At 53.9% G+C, this 18,888-nt stretch overlaps 2 protein-coding genes across 4 annotated transcripts; one reads left to right on the top strand and one right to left on the bottom strand.

The window, feature by feature from the left end:
- Positions 1-1,775: 1,775 nt before the first annotated feature.
- Positions 1,776-6,340, bottom strand: ZNF48 (zinc finger protein 48). Of its 3 annotated transcripts, none has more exons than XM_085017083.1 (3): positions 6,161-6,340; positions 5,900-5,993; positions 1,776-4,370 (listed from the first exon to the last, which is right to left on the bottom strand). In XM_085017083.1, the coding sequence occupies exons 2-3, from the start codon at positions 5,976-5,978 to the stop codon at positions 2,569-2,571; spliced, it is 1,881 nt and encodes a 626-aa protein (XP_084873209.1). In that variant the 5' UTR covers positions 5,979-5,993; positions 6,161-6,340; the 3' UTR covers positions 1,776-2,568. The 3 variants fall into 3 exon arrangements, with proteins under 3 accessions (XP_084873209.1, XP_003354585.1, XP_005653074.1); XM_003354537.5 differs by having other exon boundaries at positions 6,137-6,340; XM_005653017.4 differs by having other exon boundaries at positions 5,867-5,993; positions 6,137-6,340.
- On the top strand, positions 5,401-18,730 carry SEPTIN1 (septin 1). The gene is given in 12 exon segments (NM_001244989.1): positions 5,401-5,474; positions 14,528-14,620; positions 14,797-14,887; positions 14,980-15,066; positions 15,557-15,680; positions 15,987-16,121; positions 16,240-16,357; positions 17,190-17,291; positions 17,416-17,512; positions 17,718-17,883; positions 18,134-18,224; positions 18,344-18,730. Coding segments are annotated over 11 exon segments (1,101 nt in total). The 5' UTR covers positions 5,401-5,474; positions 14,528-14,617; the 3' UTR covers positions 18,431-18,730.
- The last annotated feature ends 158 nt before the right edge of the window (positions 18,731-18,888 follow it).

Raw genomic sequence — 18,888 nt, forward strand, 5'->3', positions numbered from 1 at the left:
TAGGGGTCCAACTGAAGCTACAGCTGCCGGCCTACACCACAGCTCACGGCAACGCCAGATCCCCAGCCCACTGAGCGAGGCCAGGGCCCGGACCCGCAACCTCATGGTTTCCAGTCAGATTCGTTAACCACCCAGTCACGACGGGAACTCCAATGACTCTTTATCTTAAAGAAGCTCTCGATGTGTTAAGTACTCAGATGAAGGGGGTTCTAACCCAGGCTGGAAGTTTAGGGAAGGCTTTTGGTAGGAAGTAGTGCTTGAGGTGTTTAGATAGATTAACAAGGAGTTCTCCTCATGTCACAGGGGAAACAAATTCAGCTAGGAACCATGAGGTTGCAGTTCGATCCCTGGCCTTGCTCTGTGGGTTAAGGATCCAGTGTTGCCGTGAGCTGTGGTGCAGGTCGCAGACAGAGCTCGGATCTGGCGTTACTGTGGCTGTGGCTTAGGCCGGCAGCTGTAGCTCTGATTGGACCCCTAGCCTGGGAACCTCCATAAGCCGTGGGTTCAGCCCTAAAAGCCAAAAAAAAAAAAAAAAAAAAAAAAAGATAAACAAGTTGGGGAAGGCACGGGTAGCATTCCAAGTAAACAGAACATTTAAGGGGCACAGGGCTGAAAACCACACAAGTGGAGGCCTTGAATGCCAACTAAAGAGTTAAGTTTTATAGAGAGGACATGTGGAGACACAGCGGGGTTTTTAATAGGGGAGTGACGTGGTCAGATATAATTTTACAAAGTTCCCTACAGACCGGCTTGCAGGCCAACCTAGTAGGGAGGGGAGGCTCTGAAACCTGCAGAGAGGATCGCCCCAAAGGCCCGAAAAGCCTCCCTTCTGGTCTGTGGGTGTGTCCGTACTTCAGGACAGAAGGCGCAAAGAACTCCAGGCCTGAACTCCAAATTCTGGGGTTTCCAGTGTGTCTAACAACTTGGCAGGGGTGGGAGGACTGGGAGCAACGCATCACCGCAAGTTTTCATTGGTTTCTAGGGAAGCCTGGCTAATTACTATCTCGCGAGAGCGTCTATCCCGGGACCGTTCCAGCCCGAAGATGAGCTGAGACGCTCAGCGGGCGAAGTTGCTGGGCAGTCTCGAACTTCGTTTCTTAGATGGGTGAACCGCCCTATCCTTGTTTTCTTGTTTGTCCCTGGCCAGTCAGGTCAGTTCCCTTTTCCCCTTCCTCCCTATCGACGCCCGCACCCCACCCCCGCGCTGCCCCTCGGAAAAAGCTAGGAATTGAAGTTCTGCACTGAATGACGCATGGTGGCTCGGAAATACGGTTGCCTTTCGCAGAGGATAGACATGCCCTTTGCCCTCACTTTGGGCTGGGCAGCCAAATGGCCTGTTTCTCGACAAGAAAGACTCGCAGGGAGGCGGGGTTTCCCAGAAGGCAGAGCATCAGTGTCCGGGTTTTCGGTGCCTGTGTCAGACCAGCGGCCACATTTCTCCAGGTACCTGTCGCCATAGCAACAGCGCTCACTGAATAGCCCCCCTCCCCCCCCCCGCCCCGCCTGGCGTGTTTTTCCTTTTGAGGGTCCCAGTCGATGCTGTGGTGTAGATGGCCCCTGTGGGCAGCCGGAATTCAGCTGACGGACCTGGTGGCCCGTTTTGTAGCCAGCTGTCAGAGCTATAAAGCAACGATGACAAGCCAACTTCTTTATTTGACAGGCTCAAAGAGGGCAAGTTTACACATGGCTTGGAGGTTTTGCCTGTGTGGATGTTTTGGCACTGTTTTCACCCCTCACCGCGCAGGCGCACACATGCACACAACAGAGTCCAAACCTCAGACAAGAAGCAGTTTATTGGCGAGGAGACACATGGAGATGTGGCCTTCCCTGGCCTCTCCTCACTCTGGTACTGCCCTTCTCCCAGCCTGTGTGTCTCTGCTGATGTCCCCAAGGACCTGGGCGTAGCCTCCAGAGCAGATGAGTGCTGCTTCTGCTGTCTCTGGTCTATGCAGTCAGTATCCACGAATCGGGGCAGTTTGGGCTTCTCTAGGGCAGACAGGTCTGGGCTCTGGCCAAGTGTCCCCTTCTTGGCCAGGACCATATCCAGTGGCCTGAGGCTGGGTACAGCCTGCCTCACAGCTCCTCTCCCCATCAGTAGGATGATCGAGATGGCCCTGCCTCACTCTGTCCCTCTAAACCTCAGCAGTCTCGTTGCCGCTCATAGGTCAACAAGCCCCCCGTTCAGCATACTGGTCTCCCAAGGGCAAGGTTGGGAGCCGTCAATGAACAGGTTAAGGGGCAGCAGGGATTTAGAGTTCTCTAAGGGCCCTCAGGCTAAGGCCAGTTTATTCATTCAGCAAGTATTTATTGAGAGCCTACCGTATATATACTAGGCAGTGTTCTAGAAACTAGGGGTACAGACCGCACCGGCAAGGTCCTGATCCCAGCCAGGACAGTTTCCTGAGCTTCAAGGTCATGGTATCCAATTTCTATTTCTATCTATTCACTCCTTTCCCCCTTATCTTCCCCTCCTTCTCCCTCCCACCACCTCCCAGGCCCTTTCTTCTCTGCTTAAGCAGCAGATACCCTCCCTTTGGTCTCCTGGGCCTCCACCCTCCCTAGACCCCATCACTCCAGTCCTGTTGGAGGCTCCTCTTTGAGGGGCCTTGCCCGACCATCCCCTGTCCCAAAGGGCCTCAGGACCAGGTGCCCACGCTGGTGCTTGATACGGGCAGAACTGTCCCCGAAACCCTTGCCACACTCTGCACACTTGTACGGTTTCTCCCCAGTGTGTGTGCGCCTATGTTTGACCAGATCTGAGCTCCGGGGAAACTCCTTCCCACAGAAGCCACACACGTGGGGCTGGCTGGGTCCGGAGGGCTGAGCCCGCACTCGGGATCGAGGGGCTGTGGGTGCTGGGCCTGGGGGGTTATGTGGCCTCAGGAGAGTGGACGGTGGTGGCGGCCGAGCCCGTTCCCCACGGTGGGTGCGGAGGTGCTTGACTCGGGCGGAGCTGTCGGCAAAACCCTTGCCACACTCAGGGCAGAGGTAGGGTTTTTCCCCCGTGTGTACACGATGGTGTTTCACCAGGTCCGAGCTTCGGCGGAAGCCCTTGCCACACTCAGGGCACTTGTGGGGCTTGTCACCTGCCAGGGGCGGGGGTGGCTCCCCAGCTTGTGGGCCCACGGGCTCCGGCTCCAAGCCAGGCAGGCCAAAAGGGCCGTCGCCCGAGTGTGAAGGGCTTCGAGGTGTCAGCGGGGGGCTGGTGCCAAGGGGAGGCGGGGGTGGGCTTGAGCTGGGGGGTGGGCTGGGGATCAGAGGGGCCAGGGGGTAGCCTGGGAAGCTGAAGTCCTGGGGCTCCATGTGCGTGAGGCGGTGTCGGAGGAGGGTGGAGCTGAGGCTGAAGGTGCGGTCACACTCGGGACAGGCATGAGGCCTCTCGCCACTGTGGGTGCGGAGGTGCTTGACCCGGGCAGAGCTGTCAGCGAAGCCCTTGCCACACTCAGGGCAGAGGTAGGGCTTCTCGCCCGTGTGTACCCGCAGGTGCTTCACCAGATCCGAGCCCCGGGCAAACTCCTTTCCACACACATCGCAGCCAAAAGGCTTGGGCCCCAGGTGGCTGCGCTGGTGGCTCAAGAGGCTGCAGCTGAGCACAAATCTTTTGCCACAATCGGTGCAGATATATGGCTTGTCCTGGGCCTTAGGTCCTTGTGTGGCCGCCGTGGCCGCTCGAGATGGCTGCCGCCGGGGCACCACGGGCCGGGGGGGCTGCTCCCCGCGGTGTGTCCGCTGGTGCTTTATGCGGGCAGAACTATCACCAAAGCCCTTGCCGCAGATGCCACACTTGTAGGGCTTCTCCCCTGTGTGTGTCCGCTGGTGTTTCACCAGGTCAGAACTCTGTCGGAAGCTCTTGCCACATTCACCACAGATAGTGGGGCGCTCACCAGCAGGGATCCTGGACCGCGGAATCTTTGGGGGGCCCTGGGCCGGTGGCCGGGCTCTGTAGGGCTTTTCACCACTATGAGTCCGCTGGTGTTTGATCCGAGCAGAGCTATCCCCAAAGCCCTTGCCACAGACCCCGCACTTGTACGGCTTCTCCCCTGTGTGGGTCCGCTGGTGTTTCACCAGATCGGACATCTGGCGAAAGCTCTTGCCACACTCGCCACACACGGCGGCCCGATCACTAGCCTGGCCCCAGCGTGGTTCTCCCAGGAGCCGAGGGCCTCTGTCCCGAGCCTGAGGTTTTCCAGGTCCCTCTCTCTGGACCCACAAGTCATCCCAGGTCTGGATGCCCTCGGGTTTGAGAGAGGCACTTCCTACTTCATGGCCTGGGGCCAAATCTTCCTCTTCCTTGAAGCCCAAGTCATCTTCTTGTGGGCCATGTGCAAACTCATCCGGTTGAGACATCGCCACATTCTCACTCCCCAGACCTGGGGAAAGAAAAGGGAGTGGTAGACCCTGTCCTTTGCCTCAGCCCCTGTCTTCCTAACAACCTCCCCGGGAAGGCGTCCTTGACCATCTGCAGTCACAAGGATCTCTCTCGCTCTCTCTGAATTTCTAAAGCATTTATGATTGTCTCTGCCTCAGTAACAGTAACTGCCTTCTACCACACTCTTCATGTGTGCCAGTATCGTTTTTTTTCTTTCTCTTTTTTTTGTCTTTTTAGGGCCGCACCCGCGGCGTATGGAGGTTCCCAGGCTAGGGGTCCAATCGGAGCTACAGCTGCCGGCCTACGCCACAGCCACAGCCATGCCAGATCCGAGCTGAGTCTGTGACCTACACCACAACTCACGGCAACGCTGGATCCTTAACCCGCTGAGCAAGACCAGGGATCGAACCCGCAACCTCATGGTTCCTAGTCGGATTCGTTTCCGCTGCGCCACGACGGGAACTCCGGAACTCTTTACTTCTTTTTGGCCACAGCAGCAGATGGCAGCTTGATGGGAGATCTCAGTTCCTAGACCAGGGACTGAAGCTCCACCTCCTAACCACTAGGCTGCCAGGGAACTCCCACCGATACCTTAACTAAGTGTTACTGAATCCTTGCAAATAATCCTAGGAGGGAATACTGTTATTATCCCCATTTTACAGACATGGTGGCTCAGAGAATTTAAGTCACTTGCTCAAGATTATAAAGGTTAGAAAGTAGCAAAGCCTGGTTTCTAACTCAGGTCTGTCTGATTCCCACGCCTGTGTTAAGCCCTACATTATAGAGTCTCTATTTGGAAAACCCAGTGTTTGCTCATTACATTGTTTCTTCTTTATACTAGCCTATTCTGTAATTTATTATTTCAGTCATCTTCTATGTCCCTGAGAGGACCCAGACACACACCCGTCCCTCAAGATACTTAGGGTTGGTAGGAGAGACAAGATGAAGCACAGATAATTATAATTGCAGGCTCAGAATGACTGTGCTGTCACCAGAGAGAGGAAATCAAAAGATAGGGCTGGGCTTTCACAGAAGAGGAAAGAGTAAACCATGGAAAGGAATGGAAGATCCTGCTGGAAAGGGATGTTGGGACTAGATTAAGTAGGTAAGGTCTGCATTGAACACTAGGCTAACGCTTTTAATTAATAGGCAGAGGGAGCTAGGGACAGTTTTGGGGAAGGCAGGCAGGATTAGATCTGAACTCAGATCAGTGTGGCTGCTCAGCGCATCACTGGAGAGAAAAGGGCTTTGGAGAGGCTGTTACAATGGCTGGGACAGGGCAGAGACAGCGAGGATGGTGATGACTAGAGGATGGGGAGAGAGTCTTTGAAATGATGCTCTTCACAGCCTGGTGCACAGTAGGTGCTCAGAAACACCGGCTCCCTCCCTGGGCTTTTGCTCCCCTCCCCTTCTTCCCTTGGAAGCCCAGTTCAAGTCCGATTTTTCCGGGTCTGGGCCCGGCAGAGGCCAGCACTGGAGTCCCCACCCGGCCATTACCTGCCCAAGTCGGCGCACCGCCTCGGCCCTCACCTGTGCGGGCGCTTCTCAGCTGCTCCCTGTCGTCTGGGCCACGGAGATCGGGGCCCCAGGACCCCACCGCGCGCTCCATCGCCGGCAGGCCGCCCTGAGCAAAGGGACAGACACAATTCCACGGTCACACAGCCATGTGCGGACGTTGGCGCCCAGCCGCTGCCCTCTGCCGGCCGGCGCGGGCACCGGGCAGCGTCCGGGTCCGAGATGCGGGGCGCGGCTCTCGGTGACCCTTACCCGCGCCGCCGGTCGCCCCTGCACCTGCTGCTCCTTCCGGTGCGCGGCTGCCCCCTTCCCCTCCGGCCGCCGCCGCCGCCGCCACCCCGGCGCCCTGCGGAGCTCCTCGGCGGGGCTCCGGTGCCCGAGCCGCCGGGGGCTCGGGGATGCGGGCTCCGCGCCAAGCGGGGAGGGGGCTCGGACCCAGGCGTCCCGGAGGCTGCTGCCGGGGGCGGGGACGGGAAGCGGAAGCGCCGGGCGGCACCGAGCCGCTCTAGGACCTTGGAGGAGCTGCACGCCTGTGGGGGCCGCCTGCGTCCTCGGGGCTCGGTGGCCGGCGGGCAGCCGTGTGCCGCAGAGCGGGCTACTCTGAGCCGCGGACAGTTGCCCGAACTCGGTGGTATTAACCGTGTGCCTCCTGGGCTGAAGCTGGGTGCCGAGGGCCGAAGACTCTTCCTAATTGTCGCTGTATCGGGCCACCCGCGCGGACCTCCGGAGCTGGCCGACAGTGCCAACCACCTCGGCCGGGAGAGACAAAGAGAGATCCAAAGACGGACCCAGGGAAAGGGGTGGGGGAAAGACCGAAGCAAACAAAGGGCGGCAGAGGGCGGCGGAGACCCCAGACGGGGCGGGGGCGGGGCGCCGAGACACAGGAAACAAAGCGGGGCCGGTCGGCTAGATCGAGGGTCGGGGGTGGAGGCTGGGCTGGGCTGAGCTGGGGAAGACCGAGACGCGAGCAGAAGCCAGAGGCAGACGCCAGATAACTGCTGGGCAGAGGCGGGCCGATGGAGTCAGACCTGCGCCCGGGGACTCACGAAGTCCTTACCTAAGAGCCCTAAGTTAGAGCGCTTGCAAAGGCAGAGAGACCAAAAAACTGCAGCCGACCAAAAACACTGGAGCAAAAGATGGGCCACCAAAAACAAAGAGATGTAAAAACAGAGAAGAGACAAAGTCCCTGAAGCAGAGGCTGAGGAACTGCAAGAAAAGGCAGGGAACCTGGAAAGAAACCGGCCCAGAGACAGAGGAAACAGAGGAAACAAAGACAGTGAAACAGGCAGAGACAAAGAGAGACCGAGCACAAAGAGGCCATGGGGAGACTAGGAATGGCTTGACGGCCGACAAAGGCAAAGGCCAGGCAGAGGCTAAAGCATTAAACCCTGCTTCCCCGCTTGATGGGGCCCAGCTGGAGCTGCGTATCTGTACTCTGGGCAGGCTTGCCTTTGAGGAGGCCGTGGGGCGCCTGGAAGTGTCTGCAGCCCATGTACTGAGGGAGGGGAGTAACCAAGTCTTGTGTGTTAATTCCCATGTATTAGCACCTCCGTGCCATGCCTAGAGTTTGATAAAGAGATGGAACACATGTGAGTGTGGTTTTTGGGGTGCTACCAATTTAAAGAGGCAAGCACACAGGAGTTCCCGTTGTGGCTCAGTGGTTAATGAATCTGACTAGGAACCATGACGTTCAATCCCTGGCCTTGCTCAGTGGGTTAAGGATCTGGCGTTGCCGTAAGCTGTGGCGTAGGTCGCAGACTCGGCTTGGGTCCCATATTGCTGTGGCTGTGGCACAGGCCAGAGGCTACAGCTCTGATTCAACCCCTAGCCTGGGAATGGAAGCGGCCCTAGAAAAAGCAAAAAGACCAAAAAAAAAAAGGTAAGCACACAAATCATGACAAGAACTGTTAGGGCATGGGAGAATTACATGCACTGATTGAAGATAGTTCTCATTGGTGGGAAGGAGTCTGCAGGGTTCTGTGTACCTGGTATGCAGGAATGTTAGACACTGATAGACAGGGACTGCAAGTCGATCAGCACATACTTCTGGATCACCAATTCCAAGTCTAGGCCCTGGAAATACTCAGACACTCTTGGCTCAGTAGATCGTGGAGAGGTGCAGGTGATATGACAGATTCTATACTGACCCTATGAACACAGATACGATAGGAGGAATTTCTGTTGTGGCTCAGTGGAAACAAATCTGACTAGCATCCATGAGGACACAGGTTTGATCCCTGGCCTCGCTCAGTGGGTTAAGGATCTGGCATTGCTTTGGACTGTAGTATAGGTCTGAGACATGGCTCAGATCCTTCGTTGCTGTTGCTGTGGCTGTGCTACAGCTCCGATTTGTCCCCTAGCCTGAGAACCTCCATGTGCTGTGAATGTGGCCCTAAAAAGACCAAAAAAAAGATAAGACGATAGTGCAGAGAGACCTGTAGGGTTCTGCAGCTGTGGACAGTGTTTTTAGGTCATTCATGCAGAGTGTGATTCCTGGCCTTGTCACTTGCTACTCTTTAGCCTTGGGGAAGTTAATTCTGTTTCCTAAACTATAAAATGGGGATAATACCTAATTTGAATGGTTGATGATAATAGGTATAAGGCACTGAGTTAAAAATACAGTTGTGACTCTATGGGCTGAAGTAATCACGGAAAAGTTGCCTTTTATTTATTTATTTATTTTTAGGGCCACACCCATGGCATATGGAGGTTCTGAGGCTAGGAGTCGAATCGGAGCTGCAGCTGCCAGCCTATGCCACAGCCACAGAAATGCAATATCTGAGCCCCGTCCGCCCCCTATACCACAGCTCATGGCAGTGCCGGATCCTTAACCCACTGAGCGAGGCCAGGGATCAAACCTGGGTCTTCATGGATACCAGTCAGATACGTTTCCGCTGCACCACAACGGGAACTCCAAAGGTGACATTTTTGAGCTGATCCTTTCAGGACAGCTAAAATTTCAGCCAAGTCCAGGGCCTGGCTGACGTGGGTCTTGAATGAAGAACTCCAAGCAGAGGGAATAAAACGAATAGTGGCCCCCACGCTAATGAAAAGCCTACTATATGCTAGAAGCTTGAGATCCAAGGATGACTGAGACCTCTCCTTACAGAAGAAAAAAGAGAATAATTGCTTTTTTTCTAATGATTTTTTCCCCCTTATCGTTGGTTTAAGAGAATAATTCCTGTAATGGATTTACATAATAGGAAAGTAGTGGAGGACTTCTCCGGTGGCTCAGCAGGTTAAGGATCCGGCATTGTCACTGCTTTGGCTCAGGTCACTGCTGTGGCTCAGGTCACTGCCGTGGCACATGTTCGATCCCTGGCCTGGGAACTTCCGCATGCAGTGGACCAAAAATAAATTAATTAATTAAGGAAAAGAGTGGAATCTAAAGACAGGACGGCCAGTTAACCATTTGTTTCACAAACATTTCCTGAGGGTTCAACACGTGTGCAAGGAAACAGGTAAGAGGGGACCAAATGGCAAAGAAATTCCCCCAAAGCTGGCCAGCCCGCATGCTATCCACATTTGTAGATCTAGCCCTGACTTTGAGAAGACAAAGCCTGGAGTTTTAGGTCTGATATAGATGTTCCTCCATGGATAGAGTAATTACGAATGTATTGTAGAGCCATAGGCAATTATGAAGGTATGATGGTGCGAAAAAATAACTCATCCAGATTATTAGTCTTACTATTTTTTTTGTCTTTTGTCTTTTTAGAGCCCCACCCGTGGCATATGGAGGTTCCCAGGCTAGGGGTCTAATCAGAGCTGCTGCTGCCGGCCTACACCACAGCCACAGCAACGTCAGATCCGAGCCGAGTCTGCGAGCTACACTATAAGGATCCAGCTCATGGCAAAGCTGGATCCTTATCCCACTGAGTGAGGCCAGGGTCCGAACCCACGTCCTCATGGATGCTAGTCGGGTTCGTTAATTGCTGAGCTGCGACCAGAACTCTCCCAGATTATTATTAAATGAGAAAACTGTCCACCATACGCTGCCCCAGCTCAAGGTGGGATCTTCCTTTCTCCAAACAGGCTCCAAACTTTATCACCTAAATGACTGGGCATAATTTGTTGGAGTTAATAAGCATGTAAATGGAATATGCTACTAATTCGTGTCATCTCTACGCTTGACACAAAGACCAGCCAAGAACCTTTTCTGCAGGGCACTTTTTTTTTTCCTTTTTATGGCCAACACCTTCAGCATGAGGAAGTTCCCAGGCCAGGAGTCGAATCAGAGCTACAGCTGCTGGCCTACACCACAGCAACAGCCACAGCCACATCAGATCCAAGCCGCATCTGCGACCTATGCCAAAGCTTGTGGCAACACCAGATCCTTAACCCGGTGAGCAAGGCCAGGGATTGAACCCACAGACATTATGCCAGGTTCTTAACCTGCTGAGCCACAATGGGAACTCCTGCAGGGTATTTTATTTTATTTGCTTTTATGGGCTGTACCCATGGCATATGGAAGTTCCCAGGCTAGACGTCAAATCAGAGCTACAGCTGATGGCCTACACTCAGCCACAGCAATGTGGAATCTAAGCCACATCTGCGACCTACACCTCAGCTCATGGTAATGCTAGATACTTAACCTACCGAGTGAGGCCAGGGATAGAACCTGCCTCCTCATGGATCATAGGCGTTAGTTAACCGCTGAGCCATGAAGGGAACTCTGAGAGCATTTTAAAATACGGCCTCGAAAAAAAATAATAATAAATAAAATAAAATAAAATATGGCCTCGATCAGTGGGTTAAGGATCTGGTGTTGCCGTGAGCTGTCGTGTGTGTCACAGATATGGCTCAGATCCCGTGTTGCCGTGGCTCTGGCATAGGCTGGCAGCTGTAGCTCTGATTGGACCCCTAGCCTGCGAACCTCCATATGCAGGTGCGTCCCTAAGAAAGCCAACAACCACAAAAAATATGCACAAATGCCTAAATACATGACTTCCTTTGACTCAGTAATTCCCTTTATGGAAATGAGGCCCAAGGAAATGGTTGGCCAAGTGCACGATGATAGCACCACAAACATACTCATCCCAGCTCAGCATTGTTAGTCACAGGGAAGAATGAGAATCAACCTAAATACTAAGCATCTATAAAAATGATACTGGGGAGTTCCCGTCATGGTGCAGTGGTTAACAAACCCGACTAGGGACCATGAGGTTTCAGGTTCGATCTCTGGCCTCACTCAGTGGGTTAAGGATCCGGCATTGCTATGAGCTGTGGTGTAAGTTACAGACTCGGCTCAGATCCCTCATTGCTGTGGCTCTGGCGTAGGCCGGTGGCTACACCTCCGATTCGACCCCTAGCCTGGGAGCCTCCATATGCCATGGGACACGGCCCTAGAAAAGGCAAAAAGACAAAAAAAAAATAAAAATAAAAATGATAGTGTAGATAGTTATTTATGATCACAGAAAGATGTATAGAACATATGAAGTGAAAAAAAAACGTTTCTAAAGTTACAGCATGATCCTAGTTTTAGGTATTTATTCATAATGTATAGTCATAGGAGAGGTCTAGAAGGATGAAAATCAAAATGAGGTTCTATCATGGTAATGATATTAAATGTAAATTTTTCTAACTATTTGCATTTGCTAATTTTCCTATGAGACTATATTGGATGTACCATAAGCAAACGAATATACGTGTGTTTGGTTTTGTCTTTTTGCCTTTTCTAGGGCTGCTCCCGCAGCATATGGAAATTCCCAGGCCAGGGGTCTAATCGGAGCTGTAGCTGCCAGCCTACGGCAGAGCCACAGCAACACAGGATCCGAGCGGCGTCTGCAACCTACACCACAGATCACAGCAACGCCGGATCCTTAACCCACTGAGCAAGGCCAGGGATCAAACCCAAGTCTTCATGGATACTAGTTGGACTTGTTACCACTGAGCCACAACAGGAACACCTATTTTATTTTTTAGATTCCACATATAAGTGATGTCTTATACTGTATAAGACAAATATACAGTATTTGTCTTTCTCTGACTTATCACACTAAACATCATACCATCCATGTTGTTGCAAATGGCAAAACTTTCATTTTTCATGACTGAGTAGGATTCCCTTGGGTATATAGACTACATTTTTTTATCCACTCATCTATTGATGGATACTTAGTTTGCTTCCAAATCTTAGCTATTGCAAACACTGTTGCCATGAATATTGGGTGCATGTATATTTTTGAATTAGTGTTTTCATTTGCTTTGGATTTATACCCAGGAGTGGTATTTCTGGATAAAATGGTAGTTCTATTTTTAGTTCTTGGAGTTCCTGTCGTGGCTCAGTGGTTAACGAATCTGACTAGGAACCATGAGGTTGCGGGTTCGATGATCCCTGGCCTCGCTCAGTGGGTTAAGGATCCGGCATTGCTGTGAGCTGTGGGGTAGGTCGAAGACGTGGCTCAGATCCCAAGTTGCTGTGGCTGTGGCGTAGGCCAGTGGCAACAGCTCCAATTCAACCCCTAGTCTGGGAACCTCTATATGCCGCAGGTGGGGCCCTAAAAAGACAAAAAAAATAAAATAAAATAATTTTTTTTAGTTTTTTGTGGAACCTCCATGGTGTTTTCCACGGTGGCTGCATCAGTTTACATTCCCACCAACAGTGTGCAAGGGGTCCCCTTTTCTCCACATCTTCGCCAACCTTTGTTAGTTGTGGTCTTTTGGATGATGGGCATTCCGACAGGTGTGTACACATTATTTTCTTTCTTTCTTTTTTGTCTCTTTAGGCCCACACCCGAGGCACATGGAGGTTTCCAGGCTATGGGTTGAATCAAAACTGTAGCTTCCAGCCTATGCCAGAGCCACAGCAACGCCAGATCTGTGCTGCGTCGGCAACCTGCACCACAGCTCATGGCAATGCCGAATCCTTAACCCGCTGAGCGAAGCCAGGGATCGAACCTACATCTTCACGGATGCTAGTCAGACTAGTCAGATTTCCACTGCAGCACTACGGGAACTGCTACACATTATTTTCTTAAAGATTATTGAATAATTCAGGGCAGAGCTGATTGGAGTCTGAACCCAGGGCAGGGCAAAGAGGGTGAGGGGGGTACAGAGGGAAGGGGACCAATTTTTCTCATCAATGGGAAGAACTTGGAATCCACTTGGATATACCTGTAGAGAGCAAGGGAAGGAGGAATTCAGAGTTTTAACTAAGAGGATAGGGCTGCTCAGGCTGATGAGAAATGCAGGAGGAAGTGTTGCGGAGCAGTGGGGAAGGGTATAATTATCCCTTCCTGGGCTTCTCAAAGCACTCTGTTTATCTCCTTATGACACTACATTTTTAGCTTCAGTGTGTGTCACACTTTCTTGTGGCTGTCTCTGTCTCCCCAGAGGGCCGCATGCAACCCTAACTGATTCACTCTGTCTGGATTCTCTGCCACTAATCCAGGAGAGCAGTCACTAGAGTGGAGCTAGTGGCACCTCAGCTCGTGTAATAGCAATAACTACCACTCTGGAAGGTCTGTGGAACAGTGGAAACAAATCTGACTAGGTACTATGAGGTTGCGGGTTCGATCCCAGGCCTCACTCAGTGGGTTAAGGATCTGGCGCTGCTGTGAGCTGCGGTGTAGTTCGAAGACGTGGCTCGGATCTGATGTGGCTGTGGCTGTGACGTAGCTCCGATTTGACCCCTAGCCCGGAAACGCCATACGCCGGCGGGTGCGGCCCTAAAAAGCAAACAAACAAGAACTACCACTCTGTGGGAGCTCATCTCCTATACCAGGCGCGCTAACGTGCTAAAAGCTTTATGTGCATCAGGCAGATAATCCTCATCGTGACTCTAGGAGGTGAAATTGTTAATAGTGCCATTTAACAGGAGTTCCTGTCATGGCGTAGTGGTTAGCAAATCCGACAAGGAACCATAAGGTTGTGGGTTCGATCCCTGGCCTTGCTCAGTAGGTTAAGGAGCCAGTGTTGCGGTGAACTGTGGTGTAGGTTGCAGACGAGGCTCAGATCCTGCGTTGCTGTGGCTGTGGTGTAGGCCGGAGGCTACAGCTCTGATTAGACCCCTAGCCTGGGGACCTCCATATGCCTTGGCTGTGGCCCTAAAAAGCAAAAAAAACAAAAACAAAACCCCAAAACAGAGTCTGATTGCAGCAGCTCAGGTCCAGGAGGTATGGGTTCGATTCCCACCACCATGCAGTATGTTAAAGGATCCAGTTGTGGCTAGGTCACAGCTGCGGCTCAGATTCAATCCCTGGTCTGGAAACTTACATATGCTGCGGGTGTGGCCATAAAAAGAAATAAAAAATTAAATTAAATTTTAGAAATGCTTTTATGCTTAAAAAAAAAAGGTGCCAGTGCATGAGCTGGCAAGGAACACTGATGACCCCTCAATCTTGTTATGGTTTTTGCGGTCCACTGAGACCCTTGGAACTTTTTTTTTAAACCATCCCTGTCAAAGCCTTCATCTCACTTGCTAGAGAGACCAACCCGCTTCCTTCCTCTCTTCTCACACTGTATCTCCTACCAAGGGTGATGGGGCCACAGCTTGGAATAAAGGTGTACGGAAAACAAAGGAGTTGACGTTTCCTTAGGGGTGATGATGGGCAAAGGGATCCAGGAATTGAGGACCTGGACCCCTTCTTGGTCTTGGCTCTCCCCACCTCTCTGGGCCAGTTCAAGCATCTCATCTTCTTACAGGGCCCGCCCCCTTGTTTGCCGCCCTCAACTTCCTGCCCTACCAGAGGAAGTGGGGAGAGACAGCAGGTGCAGCGACAGCTCTCAGAAGCCATGGTGAGTTCTTATGCCCAGGCATCCAGGCAGCTTAGCCCCCAGCCCCCAACCCCCAGGGTAGCCAGGCCCAGGTCAACCCACAGTAGGCTGACTTCTCCCAGCCGCTGAGATCAGGTTATCCTGGGGGCCTGGCCTGCCGCCCCCAGCAGCCTCAGCTCGTCCACCCCCACCAACAGGACAAGGAGTATGTGGGTTTCGCCGCCCTCCCCAACCAGCTGCACCGCAAGTCCGTCAAGAAGGGGTTTGACTTCACACTCATGGTGGCAGGTCTGAGGGTTTGGGAGGGGGGCCTGGCAAGGGGTCCTCAAGAGACCTTGGTTGTCCCCTTATCTGACCAGGTGGGCCTGTCCTGCCTACAGGGGAGTCAGGCCTGGGAAAATCCACCCTCATCAACAGCCTGTTTCTCACCAACCTCTATGAGGATCGGCAAATCCCAGAAGCCAGTGGTAAGACCCCCCCCCACCCCCCCCGCTGCCCCTGCCACGGTGCTCTCCAGGCACTCTCACCCCCTCCTCTGATGTCCCCAGACTGTACTCTCCCTTTCCAGCTGGGTCACCCATGACATTCTGGGGGACTCAGGCAGCCTCACTGCTTTTCTCTTTTTGCTTTTTCTTTTTAGGGCTTCACCTGCACCATTGTGGAGACTCCCAGGCTAGGGGTCAAATCAGGAGCTATAGCTGCCGCCTACACCACAGCCACAGCCACAGCCACGCAGAGTCCTTAACCCACTCATTGAGGCCAGGGATCAAACCCTCATCCTCATGGATACCAGGCGGGTTCCTTACCACTGAGCCACAATGGGAACTCCTTCACCGCTTTTCTTGGAGACTCAGGCTCCTCCCTTGAGAACCGGGTGAGGGCAGCTGAGTCTGAGAAAGGAAATTAGTCCTGCCTCGGACCCCTACCCAGCTCCCTGACCTCTCCTCATCCTCACAGCTCGCTTGACACAAACGCTGACCATCGAGCGCCGGGGTGTGGAGATCGAGGAGGGGGGCATTAAGGTGAAGCTGACCTTGGTGGACACACCTGGCTTTGGAGACTCAGTGGACTGTTCAGACTGGTGAGGCGTGGGAGAGGACACGGGGCTTGGCTTCCCAGTGTGGCTACTCTGTGGAGACGGAGGGGTCAGATACAGGGCTAGCTTGCCCTGTTTCTGCCCAGAGGTGGAGGGGGGGACCTGTTTCTGCTGGCCTTGTGGCCCAAAGTGCCCTGGCTTCCCCACATCTCACCTGTCGGATTCCTCTGATGTCTTTTGTTGGACCCAAAGAAACTACTCCCCATCCCCACCATCCTGCCTGGCCTGGCGCCCTTCCCTGCGCTGCAGTCCCTGACCCCTGGGGTGTGACCCGCTCTCCCCACACCCCAGCTGGCTGCCTGTGGTGCGCTTCATTGAGGAGCAGTTCGAGCAGTACCTTCGCGATGAGAGTGGCCTGAACCGGAAGAACATCCAGGATTCCCGTGTCCACTGCTGCCTCTACTTCATCTCACCCTTCGGCCGAGGGTCTGGGGCAGTGGGGTTGGGGGAGCGTCCTTGGGGGTTGGGGGCATTTGAGAAGGGCTCGGAGGGGGGTGGTCTTATAGTCCCTGGAGACTGAACCCTCACCCGTTCCTCGGTGCAGGCTCCGGCCCCTAGATGTGGCCTTCCTCCGGGCGGTGCACGACAAAGTCAATATCATCCCCGTCATTGGCAAAGCAGATGCCCTGATGCCGAAGGAAACACAGGCCCTCAAGCAGAAGGTGTGTGTGGGGTGGCCTCTGACCTTTGGCCCCCCCATGAAACCAAAAGTCATGATCAAAGCCGAACTCAGCTTTGCCTTCTTAGATCTTGGGGGTGGCCCTTCTGGAACAGGTTAGACTGTGGAGGAAAGTTTCTGAGGTTGTGGATCACAAGTTGCCAGAGGGAAGCCATGTCTCTGGAGGCTCAGAAGAGAAGCTCTGGGCTGGATGCTGGGCTAAGGCCTGTGTGAGGGCAGGGGCATAGCCATGATGCTCCCTGTTAACCCTCTGGCCCCAGGATGCTGACTGCCCCCGCCACCACCACCGCCAGTGTCTTTAGCGCCTTCTCCCACTGTTTCTGCTTGTCTCTCTTGATCTTTTTTCGGGGTCTGCTCATCTTTGAAACTTTCTGGGCATCACTCTTCTCCGTTAGGGTAGCTCTCTCACTCAGTTTTCATCGTCTCCATCTCTGTCGATTATGGGCTGAGATGCACCTGTGGCATATGGAAGCTCCCTGGCTAGGGGTGGCATTGGAGCTATAGCTGCCGGCCTATGCCTCAGCCACGCCAAATCCAAGCCCTGTCTGCGGGCTGCACCACAGCTCACAGCCATGCTGAATCCTTAACCCACTGAGAAAGGCCAAGGATCGAACCTGCCTCCTCCTGGATACTAGTCGGGCTCATTACTGCTGAGCCACAAGGGGAATTTCCAATTATCTGAGATTTTGTTTTCAGTTATCCTGCATGTCCATTTCTCACCATCTCTTGTCTTTCACATCTTCTTCTCTGTCTCTACCAGCCTGTATCTCACGGTCTCTGTGCTTCTCACTCTCTCTGCATCTGACTCCTCCAAGATTCGGGACCAGCTGAAGGAGGAGGAGATCAACATCTACCAGTTCCCCGACTGTGACTCTGATGAGGATGAAGACTTCAAGAGGCAGGATGCGGAGATGAAGGTGCAGAGGCAAAGGGGGAAGGGGCAGAGAAGCCGGGGAGGCGGATGTGGAGGTGGGAGCTGAGAAAGAGGTTTCTGCCCATGAGGGGAGGGGCCAACAGTGATCCCTGACTCCCGCCCTCCAGGAGAGCATCCCTTTCGCTGTCGTTGGTTCATGCGAAGTAGTGAGGGACGGGACCCGACCAGTGAGGGGACGCCGCTACTCCTGGGGCACAGTGGAGGGTAAGGCTGGGCAGGCAGGAAGGGCAAGGTGATTTCAAGTCCACTGCACTCAACATTTGGAGTTGGGGCAAAGCTCTGGTCCCAGGAGTCCTCCTAGGTGCCAAAAGAGGGGTCCTTGGGCAGCAGACTGGGGACCCTCCCCTATTAGCCTGCGGCAGTCCCGACCCAGCCCGAGCTCCCTGATGCTCACCCATCCGACCCCCAGTGGAAAACCCACATCACTGCGATTTCCTGAACTTGCGACGGATGCTGGTGCAGACACACCTGCAGGACCTGAAGGAGGTGACGCATGATCTGCTTTATGAGGGCTACCGGGCCAGCTGCCTACAGAGCCTGGCCCGGCCTGGGGCGCGTGACAGAGCCAGCCGTAGGTGAGAGCCAAATCGGACACCTAGGTATTTCCAAGGCCCTGCCCTCACCCTCCTTGACCTCGGCCTTCACCTTCAAGACCTCTCTCCCAGACCCTTTCTTTCCCTACCCACTTTGCTTACGGCCCTAAACTGAAGGATGCTGCTCCACCTCCTGAACCCCAACCAAGGCCCAGGCCCTGCTTCACGGCCGTGACCTACAGCCAAGGCTCTCCCCCTTGATAGATTCCTGTCCCTTTTCCCCATCTCCTAGTAAACTTTCGCGCCAGAGCGCCACAGAGATTCCGCTGCCCATGCTGCCTCTAGCAGACACGGAGAAGCTGATCCGTGAGAAAGACGAAGAGGTAAGAAAGCACCTCGCTTCCCTCCGCTCCCCCCACTCCCCAACCAAGCCCCCACGTCCTCTTCGAAGTCCCTCTCTGGCCTCGCCCGGTGCCACCGCCTGCAATCTTGCTCCGCACAGCTGCGCCGCATGCAGGAGATGCTGGAGAAGATGCAGGCCCAGATGCAGCAGAGCCAGGCGCAGAGCGAGCAGTCGGACGCCCTCTGAGGCTCCCGTCCCCGCCCTACTTTACCTCGCCTCCGCCTTCAGTTCGTCTCTAGTCCAATCCCCGTGTCCCAGGCTGCCTGGCGCCCAGTCCGCGAGCCTCAGTCTGTAAGGCCCGCCTTTGCAAGGGAGGAGCTAACAGACTGCTACCTCCAATCCCGGAGTTTGTCGCCCCGCCTTTGACTCCGCCCCAATCCGCCCCGCCCACTTCACAAACACCAGCTTCCAGCCCGGCCCCTAATCCCCTCATCCCCGCCCCCCTTCACCCAAATTGGGAGTTTAATAAAAACTGAGTTTCCCTGAGGCCACGCAAGCCTGCTCTTTCTCAGCGGGAGTGAGTGGCTGAGTTAGCGGGTGGAACGGCCCCACCCAGGCCTCCAGGCCACTATTCATTCATTTACTGGCGCTCATTTCGTGCCAGCCGGTGTTTCAGCCCAGCCTCCCACCTGAGCCCCGCTGCG

This window comes from Sus scrofa, chromosome 3, assembly GCF_054392235.1.
Source record: "Sus scrofa isolate SSC_HxYL_T2T_F1_AM1 chromosome 3, Sscrofa_HxYL_maternal_Yorkshire_Landrace_v2.0, whole genome shotgun sequence".
Taxonomy (NCBI): domain Eukaryota; kingdom Metazoa; phylum Chordata; class Mammalia; order Artiodactyla; family Suidae; genus Sus; species Sus scrofa.